The sequence below is a fragment of the Stegastes partitus genome, unplaced genomic scaffold (genome assembly GCF_000690725.1).
Source record: "Stegastes partitus isolate 25-593 unplaced genomic scaffold, Stegastes_partitus-1.0.2 Scaffold36, whole genome shotgun sequence".
NCBI classification, from domain to species: Eukaryota; Metazoa; Chordata; class Actinopteri; family Pomacentridae; genus Stegastes; species Stegastes partitus.
In genome coordinates, this window is record NW_007577767.1 from 1083987 (window position 1) to 1102326 (window position 18340).

Consider the following 18340-nt stretch of genomic DNA (forward strand, 5'->3'; position numbering starts at 1 on the left):
CCGTCATTCTTCTTCTTTGGAATTGTTTGATGGTTCAAACATGCATGGCGAAATGAATCCAATATTACAACTTGCTGTTGTGTAGCAGAGAGTAGTGTTACAGTGTTTGAGCAGAGTTGAAGGTGAGCTGGTGTGCTTGAGCTGCAGCAAACCGGTGGGTGGAGAGAGGTGGGGACTTCATAGACCTGCACATTTGAGAGCAAGCGACAGCGTAGAGTTACATCTGAGTCATTAGAAAACAACAAGGGGTTAATTCCTCGGAAAAAAATCTCAATATGTAAATTTTAGGGAATAAATCAACTACCGGAGAGGGACTTCACGGTGTTTTGTGATAAGCAAAATCCAAATCCCCTGATGTCTAAGCATTGACAGAACATTAACGAGCTGATGAAAGCTCATGTCCTTAAGGCTGATCTCATCCGCTTCTTAGTAGCGAGCTTCCACAGGGACAGGAACTAAAAAAGAACAGGCACCAACATGTCTGACTGTAATTCAAATGTGGCTTATTTATTTATTACTGTCGAGAGGCATACATTACAGTGCAAACCATTCTTTGGCAAAGGTACAATACAACTGTCATGATAGGTACTAGTATATCCACATTGACCACTGGTTAAAGGGACAGTGTAGGTAAAGCATGTTGAGTCTTGCAGAGCAGTGCATTCCATTGACACTTGGAACTTTTACAAGGGGAATAAAGAGAGAGGGAACAATGATGAGAGCAGAAAATAAAAATGAAATAATACAACAGATACATCAATATGAAGACAGGTAACAAAGAGAGCTCACAGTGCTTTGGCAGCCAAACATGGGACTCTTGCCAAAATGCATTTAGCCTGTTACTGAGACAGAAAGAGAGTCAGACACTCATTCATGCACGAGGTTTATGATAATATACTGAAATACAGAATTCAGTAAAACACACACATTAGAACACACAGTGTTACTCACATGGTGTAACACGGTGTTATAGGAGAAGCCACAGTCAGAAATATACAACTGTAAACACAGTTTGACCTGTCCAGTATATGTGAACATATGATATGATACCAATTGACCAGTGTGACTTCCAGCCCCGTAATCCTCCTGGAATCCTGAATGGAACATTCCGCAGAGTATTATTTCTGTTTAGTGACAGACGCTTGCTCAGAACGTTACCACATAAAGAAAACAATGGAAAGAAACACCGTAACTGCTTCAACACAATTAGGAGCGAATCAAAACAGGAAAACAAAACTATCACTTGTGTTAAACAAAGCGAGCCAGTGCATGGAGTACAAGGAGTGGTATTTGTCTGTGAACAGCGCATGTGAAAGGCCAGGTCAGGGGGATAAATTTGTCTCACAATGGTAAAGACTTGTTGTGATTGACACAATATCCCCATCATCAGCACCCCTCCCCCAGCATTACCCCTGCTTCCCCTCTCATATGGCTTCCATTACAGTGGAATGAGGGTCAGAGGGCGAGAGAAGTCTGCACTGCACACATGTTCCGCTGAATGACGTCACTCCACACTCAAAATCTTCAATATGGCAAGGAAACGTGAGCTGGGTAAGCATTCCTAACCTATATCAACACTGAAGACCGCCCTTATAGGGGGAAACATTACACATGAACAAAACTCAAAGGAGAAAGGAGGAGTCAAAGTGGATGCTTGACAAAGGAATGCATGCAAGCGTGTCCTTGCGTAAACTGGAGCCGAGAAAGCTGCAGATCCACAACAGCAGAGAAGAACAGTCGACAGTTACAGAGGCAGTCCTTCAGTCGTGTGTACTGTAGTCTATACATGAATAAAAACCAACTGCTGCAGGTCAGAAGGAGAATACTGCTGTGGTAGAGTTAGCAGTACCAAGGCTACATCCTGACCAGTACGACATTCATACATAGTTTCATAGATAGAGACATGCTATTTACGTAGTTTTAGAAGTTACTAAATCATACATTTGGCTTTAGAAGGCTGAGAAAAAATACTGGGAAGTTCACAACATTACAGTGGTAAAAATGGATATTCTTTCACTGCTTTCTGAAAGCAAAATGAAACTTGCAAAAGAGCACAACAGTGCGAGAGCTGGATCGAGTGTCCTGCAATGGAGAGCGCCACATGGCTCCACCTCACTCAAGCTCGGGACAGGCCAGCACAGACAATAAGTAAGTTAACAAGTTATCTATGGAGAGAGGAGCAGGAATCAGTAGACATTACTTTTGCATTACAAACATTTTTCTAGGGCTTCACATTATCTTCATATGTAAGCATTTTTATACAAAAAGGGAAAATAATACATAATAATAACATGATATATAGCACCGTGGATTAATAGATGAAGTAACTCTAGTCATAAAAAGTCTTTTAGTTTGAATAAAACAATCCTCTCAAACGTGATGTAGCAATAATTGACATACTGAGTGTATATAAGTTGCTTTGCATACAAAAGACAATACTTTGAAGGTTCGTATTTAGTGATTAATCATAGTAAAAAAGGGGAAAATAGCACCAGTTTTCGTTATCTCTAACCTGAGAAAATTTTGTGAGACAACAAAATGGCTGCCGGCTTTCAATCTACTTCCCTTTCCTGCTCATCAACGGCAACTGGCCCTGCGTTTTGTTATCAAGTGTTAGTCGCAGGAAAGCCAACAATAGCTGTTACACTTCAGAAGCCTTAGTGAGCAAGGAGGAGAGGTTTGTCCATCTTGCTTATAATCCACCCATGCATCCATCCATCCATCCATTCATCCATCCATCTGCCCGTCGGTCCAGAAATATATCCATTTTAGTGATGCTGGCTTGTTGCCAGAGGATGTCCAAACAAGCCTCAGGCTGCTGGCCCTGGAGGGGCAACTAGCAGAAACGAGGAGGAAAAAAAATTCAACCCCTCCCCTGATCAAAGAAAACAAAATTTAAAATAAGAAAAAAAACAAAAAAAAAAAGAACTGAGGCGAGGCTGTTGGGTCTATCGAGGTTATTAGTGGCTGTGGATCAGCGCACCTTCACGAGTCTCATCTTCGCTCTCGATATGTCTGATTGTGATGGTGTGACTTTCAGACGTGTGTTTGTCAGGAGGATTGTCAGGGGGTCCTGAGGGTTATTCATGGCGGGTGTCTGATTTTTGCCTCTTGTCAACATCAGCCTGCTCAAGGCACACTGGGCAGCAGGTGCCTTTTAGCTTGACGGGCCATTTGCACTCAGGTGTTGGACAAGACTCCACAAAGCAAGTCACCTGTGCGCCCTGTGGGGGACAAGAGAAGGACCGTTACTAGCCTGCATTCAAATCCAGGATCAAGATTCTGTGAAGAAAAAGAGCGCAGAAATACACAAACATGATGACATTTCATATATTTGTCTGAAATAAAACGGCAGACGTACGTACAGGCAACACACACTTCATCAGTTGTTTAATTGTTTCACTTAAACGCATTAGATGCAAACAGTCACCAAAGCACATTACAAAAATACAAAGTACGACGCTACTATGAACACAACCCAAAGCGTGCTTCCTCTCTGGGTCATAAACAGTCTGTCACATCCCTGTGGTGTCAAAAAACATCCACGCAAATTAAATATCAAACGGCTAAGTGATGACCTCCTGGCGGGTCGCTTTAAGGGCTTTTGGATATCAGGGAGCACAGGGAGGCCCTCAGAGGGTCACTGTCTGGTGATACCCGGTCCAGACCAGCCGCTCTAAACCATAACCTCAGCAGTGCAGTGGCTTCTTCCTGGTCGCTCTCTGGGTTTTACTTGCTTTCTTATGCAATTTTATCAAGGTGTGATGATTCATTTCTTCTTATTTATTCATATTAATGTAACCAAATGCATTTATTTGTGTTTTCCATTGCTGTGTTAACATTAACATATTACCTGTGTGTCTTGATAATATTAATAGTCTAAAGTGATGAGATTGATATTAAACCTGTTTTCTCCCGTTCCTATTTAAAACTATGTCATAAAAAAAATCAAGAAGTAGTTATATCTGCTCATAAGGAACATTTAATCATGATACATTTTTCTGCTATATTATCCAGCCCCAGGTCTAAAGCATAATTAAGAGCAACAACAGTATGACACCCTGTGTGTATCATAACTTCAGATGTGTAAAAAAATAATGAATGAATGCTTTCAGTATGTATATTATGAGCTGGTCACTAATTTTGATGGCATAGTCTCAAGTTTTGGTTCTGCATCGGACAGTACCTATAAAGTTTTGCCCGTGACACACCTGATAAAGTGCTTAAGGACAAGGCTGAAAAGAACAACAAATGCTTTGTGTTGGAGCTGCAGCAGCAGCACAACGTGCTGAATGAGACGGTTCTTTCCCAGACAGTCCTCCTCACTGTGTTTCAGCCTGTTAGGTTTAATTATTACAAAACTCCTACAATTGCTTGAAGGCATTGGAAGTGGAAGAAGATAGTTCCAGGGAAGCCAAGAGGACAGCGGGGAATATAGAGGAGAAACTGACAGGTGTGTTATCAGATGTGGTGAGCAAAACTCATTTTAAGAAGGAAAGATAACAAATAGTGTGAGTGAAAGGGAGGCCTGACGAAGATCTGAGGCAGTTAGGTTTGGCATGAGGCTGCCATCAACCCTGCCAGCAGCTGGCATGGACAAAGTGTCAGAGATAAAGAATGAAGACAGATAAGTGGCTGGTACACTGGTGCCAGGAGGAGGGTACTGCCAAAAGGTGCTTAAAGAGGTGAAATACATCCAAAAGCCAGACAGAGAGACCGGGGAATCGAAACCGCGGAGACCTAGAAGTGGTTTTGATGCTCAGCCTGTCTTCAGTGAGTAACATGGAGATACCAGAACATGATCAACTTCTGAGATTGAAAAATATAAGGATTAAGCACTGTGTGCATGAGTGTGTGTGTGTGTGTGTGAACCATCTGCACTGCGTATTGATTGAAATGTTAACATACTCTGCATTCGCATATGGTACAGGAGTCCTTCTTCCACTTTTCTCCATCTGTTCGCTCACGTCCCTCACTATCAGTGCAGTCAGTCTTGCTCAGACGGGCTTCAAGTCTTTTAATCTGCGAAAATACAAAGAAAAGAACATTTAGTAAGAGAACTTGCACCTCTGAGTTAATGTGGGAGGGAGGTTGGTATATATCGCTGCTGAGATGTTAACGGAAAGTATGTATGTATGGGACTTTGGTTGTATCAGTGTCAGTGTTAGCCTAAGGCATAATATCAAGATGCCACTTGAGAGAGCAAGACACGTATTGAGTTGTAAAAAATGCAAAAATACATAACCTTCACTTTCTGTATAAAAGGTACTCTAAAAGAGCTGTACAACAATCAGGTACAACATTAAAACCACCTGCCTAATTCTGTGCTGGTCCCCCTCCTGCCACCTAAGCAGCTCTGACCCATTGTGGCATGAACAACACACCACTCTTAAAGGTGTCCTTGGTTATCAGGTACCAAGACACTAGCAGCTTTTCCTTTGGATCACACTTATTTTGCCAGCACATCCCACATGTGCTTGATTGGACTGGAGACCTGTGGAATTTGAAGGCCAAGTCAACACCCTGAGCTCTTGGTCATGATCCTCCTGGACAATGTTAGCAGTATGACAGCAGTATGCTAAAAGAGGCCCCTGCCATCAGGGAATACTGTTACCATGAACGGATACAGGTGGTTTACAACAGTGTTTAGGCAGCTGCTACGGGTCTAATCAACATCTACATGAATGCCAGTACCCAAGGTTTCCCAGCAGAATATTGTCAAGAGCATAAAGCTGCCTCAGAAGACTAGACTTCTTCCTATAGTGTATCCTGCTGCATCTCCTCCTCATGTAAACAGCGCACATGCACCCATCTGTCCATATGATGTTTAAAAAAAAATGAGGGTTCATCAGACCAGGTTTCGTCCATTGCTTCATTAGTCTAGTTCTGATGTTCACATTTCCATTGCAAGAGTTTTCTGGAGTGAATATGTGTCAGCATGGACTCTGATTAGTCTGCAGCTACTCCATATGCAGCAAGCTGCAATACAAAGTGTGTCATGACACCTTTCTATCAGAACAGCAATATGGCTTGAAGCAGTTTGTGCAGCAGTAGCTCTTCTGTAGGACTGAACCACATGGACCAACCTTCACCCCGCACAGTGAGCCCTGGACACCCACAGCGCCTGGTTGTCCTTCCTTGGACCACTTTTGGTAGGTGCCAACCATTGCATCCTGGGAACACCCTTTGAGCCATGCTGTTTTTAAGCTGCTCTGACCCAGAGCAAATGGTGCAAGATTCTAATTTGGCCCTGGTCCAAGTCACTCAGATCCTTACACTGCCGATTTTCCTGCTATCAACACATCACCTTGTTTGAAATGATCAATGTTATTCACTTCAACTGTAAGTGGTTTTAATGTTGTAACTGAATATGTGTATTGATGGTGCCTGCCTGCACCTTCTCAAAAGAATGATCATTCTAATTTGATTTGATTTTGCTGCATAATTTAAATTCCAGCCTCTACCATTGGATAATATCATATAGTGTGTCATACTCAAGACACTGAATGTTGTGTCTCTGGTTTTGTACAATGCATTGTGTGACAGCAGCTAAGTCCTAGTGCAGGTACCAGTTTGGCAGCACAGTAGAATACTTGATTGACCTATTTGACCACTTTACCATTATCAGTCCACCTCTGCAGTAAAACATACACAAGGGTAACACATGTACAGGGGCAAGATACAGAAACCCACCTGCTTTCGTAAGCTTGTGATCGTCTTCTGCATGTCAGAGACAAAATCCTGGAAGTCATTAATTGAGGGTTCAGTGCTCTTTTTGGAGGTCACAGTAACATTTGCAAGACTTCCTACGGCTTCCTCCATTGATCTGCAATTACAAACGTACAGATATAGCATTACATTATATTTCTGTAACACCACAAAGTCTTACCAAACATTTAGCATCTTCCATTCAACATATGAGCAGTATATGCAAAATTTGTCTCCTCATTGCAAATTGTCATCAGGTTGCAAAGGACACTTTGGATGCATTTTTATACATTAACTCCTGAAGTTTGCCTTGTTGTCTTACCTGTTCTCCTGGATATTGTTGGCAGGTTTGTCCTCTTTGTAGCTATGCTCAGCTGATCTGCGTCCCCTAAAGTGGTACGACAGGGCATTGAACTGACCCTTGGTTCTACAGTCTGATGGGTCAAACAAAACACAACACACTGCAGTTAACCAACAGAGGAAAAACCAATTACAGAAATGGAGAGAAAAAGGCCATAAAAAAAAAAACCAGCAAATCTTTCTTTCTGGCTGGATAGTCTTATTAGCTTTGCTCTTTTCTTATGCAGTACATTTTGTCAAAGCAGCTAGAATCACAATCTAGGAGGTACCAAGATTAATTAAAAGGCATCATAGGCATCATCATTGGTGCCTTCTATTAAAATGTAAAGAAAAAAAAAAGACAAACAAACCAAAAATAAAACATGTCCACTGTAGCTTGTTCTCCAAAGACAATGTAGTGATGAGGCCACCTAACTACAGGGCGGTTCAATCCTTTGACCAAACTGCCAAATTTTGACACCAATAAGTCATATGATGATTATTAATATTGAACTGAATATTGAATTGAATTTGTGCTGAACATTTTCTTTTAACCTCTAAAAAAAAACACATTATTTATTCCAAACCCAGCATAACATTTTTTGGAATACTGCTCTGAGTGGACACATGAGTCAGTGCACACAGATTAGCTGAAATCATTCACTCATGTGACTGAGCAGCAAATCCACATCTGTAAAAAAACCAAAAAAAAAAGCTTGTGAAACTCATTTATGATTAGCGCTTGAGCAGCGCTTTATAACTAAGTCAGTATGAGAGTAACGTGATTTTGTCTATTAGAAAATACCAGCACTCACATAGCTACTGTAAATTGATGTCCAAGTGAATTTGGTACACACCAACCTTAATCTGTGTGAGATGTTACTGACACTCTGTGACTGGTGACTGAAGCCCAAACATATGAAATCACAGATGCTTGGGGGTAGAATCTGGAGTTCATACATAGTAATGTGATATGTATGCTTTTTTTCCCCCACAATGCCTCTTGCATGACATCATAAGCAATTTAATGGAAAAAGGTAAAAAGACTTTAGCTGTGTGTTTCACTGCAGGCTGTAAATGTTCACGTTGAGTCAGTGAAAAACCAAGAGGATAAAAAAAAAGTTACTGGAGCAGTTTGTGAACATGAAAGTCTTACACCCTGAGTTTAAGCTGGGGGAAATTCTGAGTGTGGGTGCTACAAAACAAAAAAACATTCTGCTCATACGTAAAGCTTATTCAAAAAAGTTCAACATTATGATGGCTAAGTCTTTTGTTAAAACAATCATTGCATATCTCACAGACTGACTGTGTTTGTATGACTTTGCCACCAGTCAAGTTGCTGTTCATGTCCATGTCTGTTCAGAGTCATATACAAATGGTGATCAAACAGTTCTGAAGTATTTTGATGTGGGCGTGCACAGAGCGTATCATGGTCATGTGCATGCAACGTGTAAGCAGTAACTGTCACAAGTAGGGAGACTGTGTGCAACTGTGTTCAATAGCAACAGACTTGATTTTGTAACCACTGAAAGGTGAACCTTTGCAACTTGTCCATGGACTATAAACTGAAGCAGAGAGCAAACATCACATTCTGTGTCAGTCAACAGCCGTGACGAGCCAACCTTCATGTAGAGAATCATCACTGGTGACCAAACATGGGTCTACTGCTACTGCCCCCAAGAGAAGGAACAGGAGGTTTCACAGTGGAAGCGTACTCTTTCCAAAACTGGCCAAGGCGCATGAGGTCAGGAGCACCAGGAGCATGCTTGTTATTTCCTCCAGTGCACCAGAAATTTGTCCTGGAGGGTTGGACTATAAATGCAGAGCTCCACTGTAACATCCTGAGGTGTCTGAGGGACAAGTTTGTGCAAGCGCCCTGAACTGTAGCACAATGCCATGTGGATGCTCCAATGCACTCTGTGCCTGGTCACAGCACAGTGATTATGTGTGAAGTGTTTTTGGCCACAACAACACAATGTGGCCCTCCACTGTCCTACTGGCTAGAGTTGGCTCCCCAACACTTCTTCCTATTCCGTAAAATGAAATTCAAGTTCAAGGGTCAGTGTTTTGACACAGTTTAGTGTTCATTGCAGATGGTGCTTGACATGTCTACATAAATGGACTTCCAGGAAATCTCTAAACTTGTAAAAGCGCTGGAAGCACTGCATGATTTTTGTAGGTGTGGTTTCTGAACTTTCATTACACCTCGTATGTAGTAGAGGCTTTGAAGTGACTACGTTCATTGAACTTTTATTTTGTTTGCTAACAAACAACAAAAAAGTATCCATGTTTGGCCAATAAAGCTGATTCTGATAGGACACAAAGTTGTAGCAACGATAGAAGACAATGTCTCAAACATGGATGTTGCTAAAAAGAAGTTGCAAATTTGAAAACATGGATGCTTCACACACATCTTCAACCTGGCACGCCACAGTTTCTAGATGGACACAAATGAATAGTGTCACCAATTCAGTATCCAACCAAATATGAAATATGGTCACAATCTCTCCTTCTATTCCTTTGATGATGAATAATAGTCAGAAACAGTACGAGCTCATCACCTCACCATTTTATCCTTTTAGACATTTATGTGAAATTTTGTCAATATTGATGTATGAATTTTTAAATTGTGGCCAAAAACATTTTAAACAACAATCTAATCAGTTCAGCCTTCAGCCCAAGTGGACATTTGTGAAATTCCCTCAAAGCGTTCCTGAGATACTGTGTTTATGAGAATGAGATGAACGGACCACGTGAAAACGTAATACATGATAGAAAGCAAACAGTCACTATATACTCTCATGCTGGTTTATTGTAACAGCACGGGTGCCTCCTTTTGGCTTTGTGAGCTGCACCCATGGGTGGAATGTTTAAACATTCAGGACTTCAAATACCATCTCTTACCCCAGACTACTTCTACAATCAGCATCAGTATCTGCAAGCCATAACATTGGTTATGTCATGAGCAAGTAAGAAGTGATCTGCTGTTCTAATAAAGTGGTGATCCAGCAGAGTAGCAAAGGCTTTACATTTCATGATATCTGACTTCAAACTTTATTTTATGCTTATTTCACAATGAGTAAAAATTAACATGGAACAGAAGTAGGTCCTGCCCGTATTGAAGCAACTAACAAATGATCCCAAATGTTGCTTCTCTATAATCAAACTTCCTTTTTATTGTACTAAGACACTAAAGCTGGAATAAATTAGTTTTTTTTATTCTTGTTCCAAGTTTCACACACAGTCAAACATTATTCACAATGAATGACATCTGAGCCATGCAGGCAGGAGTGCTGTCAAGTCAATTGCACACAAAGAATAACCGTCTTCTTTTCAAAAGGGGAGTTCTAAATTGCAACCTACGACCTGTGATTACTATGAGGCTAGTGTGCCTTGAGGAAGATTTTATCAAACAAACACAAAAGATAGTATCATTCTTTGTTTTTACAAAACAGCCCGGATAATGGACCAGTGTGACCCTGTGACTTAGATATGTCTATACCCCTCTTATATGGCCTTATGTGTGTCAATGGGATTGTGTACAAGAAGAAAGCAACATGCTACCTATAACTCTTCTTACCTTCACAGCAGTCTTGCCACATGCGCAAGTCGATCTGAGGGATGTCGTCACAGCTGCTGTAGCCGTGGGGCAGCTCGGCCACCTTGAACACATCCTGCTGGATGCGTGTGATGTTGTCACCGTTGTCACAAAGCACTCGAGTCAGAGAAGCCTGCTTGAGCTGGGTCAGCTGAGCAGGAGTGAACACACCTGGGTTTTCATACCAGAACCTGAAAATGACAGAAACAGCTAAGGAATGAGAAAAATGAAACAAAATGCTTTTTACCCTTTTTACTTTCAAATATCATATCTTGGTTTTGGTTTTTATCACAATTGAAAATGAGAGATGCAACCAAGAAGTGAACATGAACATGACTGCCTGAGTGAATCAGAGGCATTCTTTCACATCATCAGGCAATGTGTTGGTGAATGGTGAGGTAAGATGTGTTGGGACCTTACTATACCTGTCACCATCCCGCAGGCGTTTGAACTGAGTTGCAAGCAGACACATGAGGGTGGGCCCCAATCTACTGCCAGGAACCAGGTCTTCAGCCATCAGGGCAGGGAACAGGTCAATGTTCAGAGGAGTTCCATACAGTCTGGTATTTGGGAAAAATGGTCAGGGACACTGTGTTACATAAAACATGTTGCAGTCCAGAATTTAGTCAGAAGTGACTCAAGGGAATCAAAGCAAGATTGTTTGCCTGAAAATAATGACAAGAATCCAACAAAGACTGGGCATTCTTTATACGCTTAACAGGTATGGTTCAAGCCTGCAGATTACTTGATTTCATTTACTGCAAATCTAAGAGTCTAAAAATATTAATAATTATCTAGAGTGTACATTTACCTCTGTAGTTTCTCTCTGACATTAGGGTTCTTGATCTCATTCCTCAGGTCATCAAACGTCTGAGCTGAGGTCAGGTTACAGAAGGTCCTGTAATCATTATATGGTGGTATGCCGTGATCCCTTCCTCTTTGTATATTCATGGCTGCCAGGTCCAGAGCTACAGCATGGGCCATTGAGAACAACCTCTCAGTCAGCTCTGTATTCAGAAGCTGTGTGGAAACACGCATTTTACCAGCGACACCAAAGAGCCCACGCAGGAGTGGGTCAATGCCACCCTCATTCACGATGCGGAACGGGGAGAAGAAGGCCCGATGCAGAGAGATGTGTCCCTGAGGGATAGGTTGGAAGTCCTCATCTAACCTGTAGAGTATTGGGTTGATGAGGGTATGCCCAAACCGGAAAGCAGCTGTGGCGAATGCATTAAAGATGCCAGCGTTAATATTGGGGTCATAACCAGTGTATGGCCCCATCATCTTTATGCCTGCTTCACCAAGGATCTAGGAGAAAAGGAATATGAAATTCAGAGGTATAAAACTATTTAAAAAAAATCTGAGCAGCATAACAAAGCAACACTACAATCACCTTACCTTTGGCAACCAGTGACTGTAGGTGATGTGCTGCATTTGGGCCCCCACTATCTTCCTGGCCTCATGGTAGATGGTGTCCCCGTCCCAGTGGGGGTTCAGTCTCAGTAACTCTGTAGCTATGCGGTTGTGTTCCCTGAACCACACTGTGTGCATGGCAGTCAAACCAAGCTGCTCATTAGCACGGTGGTCTCCGGCTAAGAAACATGGAATTGGACTCTCATTCTCATCCCTCATACACTCAGTAGGTGGTCCAGTGGCAAACGGCAGAAGTGGCTTTCCTGTTCGCTGTATGATACCTTGGCGGAGCAAACCCCTTTGGCTGGCCAAATCACGGACTTCTTCTGATTCATGCCGTGAGCTGCCGTAGACATTTGAGGCATCAATGTAAGAGGTCAGCTGGTTGATTTGCTCTCTTGGATATACACTGTTCATGAGCAGAGATGTCATCCCGCTGCCACACACAGGGCTGGATCGCACAAAGAACATGCAGCGGGCACCACTGCGCAGCTGCCGTGGGTCATTGGGTGGGAACTGGATCGGGAAACACGGTGGGTCATTGGTGCAGACCTGAGCACACAGCTGGCCATCTGAAAACCGTGACTGGCTGAGGGCTGCCACTGTTGAGTCCAAGTCATGGTCGAGGAACTGACCCCATTGCATCAGCATGTGAGTGTAGCGGTCATCGGGAGTGATGGTCTCTGTTCCAATCATCGTGGTGGACACCAGTCTCGGCAGTGGCAACCTATAACCATTATGCACCAGCTCAGTGGCACCTCTGGGCAGGTTAAAACCATTATCATAGACAGATTTCAGGAGTCTTTCAAAGGCAGTGAGTGATGCGCCCCACATAGGGTGCTGCAGGTTGTTGCAGGTACCATCGTGGCTGCGGTACTTTTGGTGAAAGCAAATGTCAGAGCAGTTGTTGAAGCGGCGGTGAGCTGTGCAGCCAGATAGATTGGCAATGACGTCCAGAAAGTGGGGGGATACCAGGTCGTTGTAGCGAAATGCTGTGGAAAGGCAACAAAAATGTAACACCTTGAGAGTCTGGATAAACATTAAAAGGCTAGGGATTTGTGGAAATAAATTAATTTTAGATTTGTAAATATTTCAAGTAACAAAATATTTAGTTCTACCCTTAATCAATCAGACCACTTGTTGTAAAATCCCTTCTTCAGAATGGACTGCCCTTGCCCCTGGCCTATTTCATGTATGGACAATGAGCTTTGTTGATATGAGTGTGTCCTGTGTCCTTTCTCTGTCTGTGTGAACACCTCAGTCAAAGATGTGTTGTAGATGCAGTCATTTGCTGCTGCTGGCTGTGAGTGAGGAAAGCACCTCCTGTTCTGAGGGCACAGGTCGCGGTATGTCACAAACATGCCCTGACTTGCTTTGATATGTGAGAGCTCCTCTGTAAAAGCTCCAGTGTGAAGCATATCAATGTGTATGTGTGGCTGTTATGTGTTACCAATGTGGTGTGTTAAGTGGTAAGCTTGTGCCACCAACTTCAATGAGGGTTAGGTGAGACTTCCTGTCTAAATGACATAACCAGCCACCACCTCATTCTCACTTTATACACATTATTAGAGTGCTGTGTGTGCTTTTGTATGATCTTGCGTGTGTGTGAGTTAAAAAAAGAACGGAGAAAGTACGGGGAAATGGAGTTGCTCTCCCAGATAAAGTGGAGATACAATAAAAACAACACGTTTGTTTCTGCTGACGGGCAGAAATCTCTCTGTTAGCTTGGATGGGGCCAGTGCAACAATGAACTATGTTGTTGGCATAAGTAATGAAAACACAGTAGAGCTCTATTTCTTTCCCTTTCTCTCTTTCCCCAACATTGACTTTAACCTGAATTTCTGTCTCGACAATGTGCAAGTCTTCTTCATGGTACATGCTATTAGTCTGGCATTTTTCCTTACAAATCTATAATATACACAGATATAATCTTGGAATCAGAATAAGTCCAAAGTACAACATATAAGACATCATATAATGACCAACTTTGTAGACACCTAACCTTTGTGGTGTTAAATGGAACTCTTAATTACAATGATCACTTTCATCATGCACCATAAAGTCAAAATACACAGAGAACCAGTTTTCTTCTTTCAACCACTGGACACTTTTCCATGCACAGCATACGAAGTCAGATGCTTATGCATATAAACATCCAAATCAATCCGTGCTCCCCCAACCTCCACACATGCATGCATAATTGAGAAAATCTGTCCACAAGCACCAGTCGTTTTAAAATTTGTCCTGTGCCCACAGTGATTGTAGGTTAAGTGTTGTGCGGTGTGACATATGACTAATAAAACTGTTTACAGGCTCCTCGTCAACTGCTCCATGATTACGTCTCTATCCCTTAGGCCATGCTTAAGAGAAAATGGCATACAGATGGAGGGCTTATACACAGCCAACTGTTGCTCACAGTAACAATACATAGACAGAATTAAATTACTGGCTTCATAAGATTTTGCTTAGAAAACTGGATGGAAGCTTCTTACTGAATCCACAGTGAAACTTTAGTGCTATGTATGTTCTGCAAGATCGCTGTCATTTGTCAAAACTCAGGCCAGAACGAAGAAACAATAAATATGTTTAGTTTGTATATGTGTGTATAAATACAAGAATAATGAAGCATGGTGAGATTTTTGGACACAACAAGCTTATTGTTTTAGACTTGCAATGTTTGTGTAGGAAAATAAGTTCAAGTTTTTAAAAGATTTTCATTTCCACGTGCATTCTCAATCTAAAAAAAAACATACCCTAAACATGGAGTTTTACCAATTTTCATACTCAACATGAACATTTTACTTGGAGACATGTTCTTTTTCTTTTGAAACTTTAACATATTTTACATTACAGGCATGTCTTTCATTAAATTCTTAATAGTTACAGAATGTTTTACACAGTTGCACAGTAACAGATAGGCACGGCACAAAGCAGAAAAGGTACAACAACCCTGCACCTTTTTAGAAGTGACACGGTGCATTATTTTGTCATCAGCCTCACCGGTGCCGTTGGTGTCGACCATGAGACCCTGGTTAACATGGTTCTGAATGAGCAAAAGAGTCTGCTCGAAGATCTCCCCAGCACGCGCCTGCTCCACAGTATAGGGATCACGTGGATATCGGAAAAGAGCGAGCAGCTCTCCTGGGGTACGAGGCTGACTGGAGGGATGAGGGACAGGGAGAAAGAGGGTAAGAAAGGAGGGAGAGAAGAAAGAGTGATGAAGGACAGGAGATAATAAATATGTTATTTAGAGGAAAAATCAAGAAAGTCAATGAGAAACAGGAGAAAAATATGCGGGAGCAGGAATGGGTAAAGCAATGACAAATTAAACGAGAGCAGGAGAAAACATCAATTTCAGAATAAATTTAAAATGAAATACAGTCCTCTGGGTCATTTAGTGTTTGTGTTCAAGGGCAGGAAACGCAGAGATCTTTTTATGCCTCAACTATGGAAGGTCAAAGAGTTCAAACAAGGAGAGGCCTAAAATATGTACAAACATCTGAGTGGTTTCCTCCATCATAGGTCTATCTCTGAGTTTGTGTACATGACTGTGTTGATCCTTCCTGTGCTCCCTCTTGAAGACAGCTAGATTGCTTTATTTGCACCTCCAGCTACTTTCAAACATCCAGCTCCAGCCTTTAAAGATCATGCAGAGTTGGACTTTTAACCATTTGGCCATGCAACATATCCAGAGGTATTTCACCTAGCTCAAGATGAAACAAACAATAAAACAATTCTCGTTCATTTCTTACGGGATAACATCAGGCATTGCCAAAATAAATTGTGAGTCCATTGCTTCACTTTGCTTGCTTTGCTTTTGGTAGAAAGAAAAGTTCAACTTTTCAAGCGGCAACACAGGTGTCATGTATCTAATTGGGTTTTAATTCAAAATGTTACTGTGATTCACCAGTAAAGACATTCCTCAAAGTCGAGACACGCCCTCCGTCAGGCACCGCATTAGTGTCAGTCCAGCCTCAAACCAGGACAACTGTTGCATTTACAGTATTATTTTTATGGGAGAAAATGCTGCCTTAATCACTCTTAGTTGTGATAATGTAAAAAGCTGGCCACACAGATGCACTTTGTTTCATAAGGAACAGTTACGATCAGCAAACAGCGTTCAAGGTCTAACTGTCTGACATTTGAGAATGTGTTTCAAAGTCAGAGTCGTTAGTGGTGCTGGCTCGTCTTCTGATATATTCTTGTTCTCCTGTGGTATTCTTCATTGTTTCCAAATGATCAAAGACACTGATGCCATCAGCTAAACAGGAGACTACATCTCATTCTGTGATTGTCATTAAAGAGAACTGGAAATCCCCTTGTCTCACATGTGGTTACCACTGAGTGCTCATGTGTGTCTATGTGTGTACATGAGTGGGCACAGTGTGTGTGTGTGTGTGTGCCAAGAAAAGTAGAACTGCCAACCACATCATTCAACAGGATGGAAACCTCTAAGAGCTATGCTGAAATCACCTGCATGTCATAATGGAAAGAAAACTTTACCGAAGAAATAAAAGGCTTTATTACCTTCATCTTCCAATAGGTGCTACATAAGTGTAAATACGTTTCACAATTATGACAAGAATCAAATTACAAAGCAAAACATATTAAAGGCTGGCATAAAGAAATTAAAGACATAAGAAGTACATACCAAGATACTAAAAAATAAAACAAAGGTACGTAAAACAAAGTTATAATGTTAATAAGGAGTCATAAATATTGTCTGCAGCTGCATAACTGGCTGAACTGCTGCTTATATCATTTCTATTTGGAGCTAAAATTTTACTACTAGAAATTTTGCACACTGAAACAGCAAGATGCTGGACGTGGTCTCTTAAGCTGGCAGTGCAGTAAACTGTGAAATGTTAGTATATTACACATGATCTTAATTTGCACTACAACTTTAAAATAAACCCTAACACATGCGGTAGCCATTATGTGTGCTAACACACAACGGAAAACAGTTTCTGATTAAATCACTTAAAAGGCAGTGTGAATACCTGAGTGGTTGTGTTTGTGTTTGATGTGTGAGTTTCTCATATCCTACCCATCAAAGAGACGTCTCCTTGTAGACTCAATAGCACTGTCCACATTTCGGATGGCCTGCTCAATGGATGTGCTCACAAAGGTGTCTCCCTCTCTGCTGACTGCAGGCACTGACATAGACAATGAGGCAGACAGCTCGATTAGAGCCAAGCTGAACTGATTAGGGGACAAAAAGTTGCACACAGCCATAAATAACAGAACACATATTTTCTACCCTCGTATTATGTGGTACATTCCTTTTTCTTAAGGAATTTCTTCATTTAACTTATATTAAACCAAATTTAATCAACACACACACACAGGTTTGAAAGGCATCCTCTCTTAAAATAAATGCCCAAATTATTCTGTTGACCAGAGCTAGAAACTGTGAAAACAGAAAGAATTGACACTTCCTGAATGCCCTTGAACGTATCACGTGTGACACGTGATTCTGTCAGGAAAAATAACTAAATGTTAGCTTGGAATTGTGATATTTAATCAAAAATATTTCATTCTAAATGTCTCAAAAATTGGCCACAAATATACTGTTTGCACTAGATTCTGTAAAACAATAAAACTATTTGCACTTCAACACAACCGAGAAGTGATTTGGCTGCATCCAACAGTCATGTTGTACATGTGGATTCAAGGATTTCTCAATCTTTGTTGAACTGAAACAAGTAAATTTATGTTTTTTCCCCCCTATAATATAATTAGTGTTTATATCTGTGCCATACTGTACGAAGGCAATTTCTAAGTCGTCTAACTTATATCCATGGCTGGGCTGTTTCCATAGTGGTTTACATCGCAGTGAAAAATTAGGCCACAGTGCGAAAAAAGTCACCGCTTGGGGTTAAGTGCACATGCATTTAAATGCTTCGAGCATCAAAACATTGTAAATAGACCTTGGGTTCACTCATGCTCTATATATTCAGCTGAATCATATAAGTGACTTCAGAGTTTCAGCTTTCCTCCTGGAGTTTGAGTGAACACATTTCTGGCACACTCCTTCACCTTAGTGTGCCACTGAAAACAGTGAGATTGCGGTGTGAGGACTAGGAGAGTCCAACAACAACTGAGCACATTGATACAGTTTATGGTTCACCAGCAGAGTGCTGCGGTCTGACCTCAGAAATCTCAGCAGGAAACACCAACACACAGGGAAGAGCTGACAGGAATCTGATAGCTTTGCAGCAGAGTGTGACTAAATTACAGACTGACTTGGACAGAGAACGTCAATAGAGAGCTTCTCACGTT

At 41.5% G+C, this 18340-nt stretch overlaps 1 protein-coding gene across 4 annotated transcripts in view; it reads right to left on the minus strand.

Moving 5' to 3' along the window:
* Nucleotides 1-482: 482 nt before the first annotated feature.
* Nucleotides 483-18340, minus strand: part of pxdn (peroxidasin) — a 54303-nt gene continuing 36445 nt past the window's right edge. For 3 of the 4 annotated variants that reach the window (XM_008302379.1, XM_008302371.1, XM_008302387.1), the window contains 10 exons: nucleotides 17106-17214; nucleotides 15059-15216; nucleotides 12044-13050; nucleotides 11457-11953; nucleotides 11071-11205; nucleotides 10628-10836; nucleotides 7031-7142; nucleotides 6694-6826; nucleotides 4909-5022; nucleotides 483-3224 (listed from right to left, as the gene is read on the minus strand). In XM_008302379.1, coding sequence (XP_008300601.1) covers nucleotides 3081-3224; nucleotides 4909-5022; nucleotides 6694-6826; nucleotides 7031-7142; nucleotides 10628-10836; nucleotides 11071-11205; nucleotides 11457-11953; nucleotides 12044-13050; nucleotides 15059-15216; nucleotides 17106-17214 — 2618 coding nt within the window. In that variant the 3' untranslated portion in view covers nucleotides 483-3080. Of the gene's footprint in view, nucleotides 3225-4908; nucleotides 5023-6693; nucleotides 6827-7026; nucleotides 7143-10627; nucleotides 10837-11070; nucleotides 11206-11456; nucleotides 11954-12043; nucleotides 13051-15058; nucleotides 15217-17105; nucleotides 17215-18340 lie in introns of those variants that run through there. The other variant, XM_008302396.1, reaches the window with a different exon arrangement.